Genomic DNA, 2,500 nt, shown 5'->3' with positions numbered 1-2,500 from the left:
TTTTTCCATGTGGGTTTCAACTGCTTCTAAAAACAACCCAATGCTTAAAAAACATTTGAGTAATGAGTTCATGTTTTCTGGTGTCTGGAAAATGAGCTGTTTCAAAAACCTCCTAATTATTTAGTCACAGGGACTGTGTTGTTACTTTGCAACGCCAGCCGATCATAGCCCGTTACCTAGCAACAGCTGCTGGAAAAGACAAGTTTTGATGTTGATTTACCATCCAGAAACCACTTGCTGCATTCTTGTTGATTGTGGATAAGGCCCCACTAATGCTTTTCAAAGATGTAAGGTTATAGAATTACGCATCTGTTGGCGGCCATTTTCCTAGTTCATGTGTCAGTGTTGAGTTGGGGGCGTGGCCAGCAGCAGATTATTTGGGTTTAAAGGGACAAAATATGCAGAACTGAGCAAACTGAAATCTCATCATCTAAGAATGATTTTGTGTGAAAAATGTGATGAATATGTTTTGAATAGGCCACAGACGTGTCCTAACCTGTTCCAGGATCCATATTAGATCACCTTTAAACTCATGCTGGCTGTTGCAGTGTTGAATTATTCTGGATCTGTTGCGTCTCCTCAGGACTCGGCCCAGCAGGGCTCAAGGCATCAACATCCCCACAGATCGCCGCCAGGGGGCTCTGTCCTCCGGCGGCCCCATGACCCGCAGCGTCAGCGCCTTCGGCCCCATGGAGGAAGAGTCCCAGCTCAGCCACCACCTGCCGACGTCCGGCAGCCTGCCGAGCCATCTGAACGAAGCCATGGTGCGTCTCAACGCCGACGGGAAACAGAAATGATACGAGGCAGAAAGGCAAGACTGAAACGGTTTAGACGTGAGCAGATCGGGGTCAGAGGATGCTGGGAGCAGGAAAAGAGTTTCATCAATGTTTCCCTGCAAAAACAGAAAATATTATCATGTATTTCTGGTCTAGTTTCTAGTGCAAATATCTCAGTACACTTAGAATAAGACAAAACCAGCTCAAAGTAGCTTTTAAGTTAATAATTCCTTGATATTGATGAAAAAGTTCTAGTTCTTTCTCTACTTACTTCACTTATAACATTTTTCCTCATTTTCAAAGTGAAACATGAGGAATCTGGCGGTAGAACTACAACTTTATGATGTAAAGCACTTTGAACTGCCTTGTTGCTGAAATGTTTCCATACAAATAAACTGATTATTGATTAATGGCATAATAATGCAAGAACAGGTTGTAGGAGACATTTAGCACTGGACCTGGAAGACATTTAAAATATCCAAAATAAATAAACAAACCAGCAAATAAAATTAATTATGGAGATTAACCTTCAAAAAACGGCTAGTTGAGACTAAAGCACCAAACTGAAGAGTTTTATCATCCAGGCTTCGGTAGAAAGAGAGAAAAGGAGAGAGAAACAAAAAATAATGTAAATGGAAGTGATCAGAACTGTACTGAAGTAAGAGAAGCACAACTTCAGCATGTTTTACTCGAGTAAAAGTAATCAGGTAAATGTAACTAGTTACTACCCGCCTCAGGATATTATTGGGTTTGTTTTAATTTAGCATTCGATAAACTGACTAATTGTGATGAATGCCTGTAAATCCGTCACCAGGACCCGCTCAGCATGGACTGGCAGCTCCACAACCCGGAGCCCGTGACGGTGCCGTACCTGAGCCCGCTGGTTCTGTGGAAGGAGCTGGAGAGTCTGCTGGAGAACGAGGGCGACCCGGTGATCGCCGAGGCCGACATGGTGGACCACCACCCCATCATCTACTGGAACCTGCTGTGGTACTTCCGGCGGCTGGACCTGCCCAGCAACCTGCCGGGCCTCATCCTCACCTCCGAGCACTGCAACAGAGACTCCCAGGTCCGAAACGGTTCCCCGCCTCCGTCTGGCTCCCAAAGACCCAGAGGAGACAGTAACTGGGTGTTTTTGTCCGTCGTCAGGTCCCTCGTCACTGGATGTCCGAGGACAGCAAACATGTTCTGATCCAGATCCTATGGGACAACCTGAAGCTGCACCAGGACCCGGTCCAGCCTCTCTACATCCTCTGGAACACATACAGTGAGTCACGACGCCAACAGGGACTTCTTTGGGTCACTAAGAGACTTCTCCCTGGATGTGGGGCAACGGGGGGGCAGAGAAATCATACTCAGATAAGAGAAGAAGAAATAATTCAACATATTTTTACTCAAGTAAAAGTAAAAACGTATTTGGTAAAAAGTCAACTCAAGTACTGAGTAACTGATCAAATTATCAATCATTTAATATTTAAAAATTACATCATCAGATGCACCAAAATAGAAAGTTAAGTGGAAATGTTGGTATTTTAAAGATGAAAATGACAATAATTCATATAAATAACAAAAATAACAAAATCAAAACAAATATTTCCAAATCTGTCAATAAAAAACAAAAGCTGCAGGTTTGTTTCTGTGTCTGGTGAGTTTGTGGTTAAAACATGTTTGTTTTTCATTCAGTGGGTAGAAAATCCAGAAAATTTACTCAAGTCAGAGCATTG

General features: G+C 43.2%; 1 protein-coding gene across 9 annotated transcripts in view; it reads left to right on the top strand.

Annotated features, from left to right (window-relative positions):
* Positions 1-2,500, top strand: part of LOC106953207 (C-myc promoter-binding protein-like) — a 69,710-nt gene that overhangs the window by 60,925 nt on the left and 6,285 nt on the right. For all 9 annotated transcript variants that reach the window (XM_015041802.1, XM_015041800.1, XM_015041806.1 and 6 more), the window contains 3 exons: positions 584-764; positions 1,591-1,845; positions 1,926-2,043. In XM_015041802.1, the coding sequence (XP_014897288.1) occupies positions 584-764; positions 1,591-1,845; positions 1,926-2,043 (554 nt within the window). The remainder of the gene's footprint in view (positions 1-583; positions 765-1,590; positions 1,846-1,925; positions 2,044-2,500) is intronic.

This window comes from Poecilia latipinna, unplaced genomic scaffold, assembly GCF_001443285.1.
Source record: "Poecilia latipinna isolate Pla-1442-1.1 unplaced genomic scaffold, P_latipinna-1.0 Scaffold569, whole genome shotgun sequence".
NCBI classification, from domain to species: Eukaryota; Metazoa; Chordata; class Actinopteri; order Cyprinodontiformes; family Poeciliidae; genus Poecilia; species Poecilia latipinna.
This window is presented reverse-complemented; position numbering and strand designations above follow the sequence as displayed.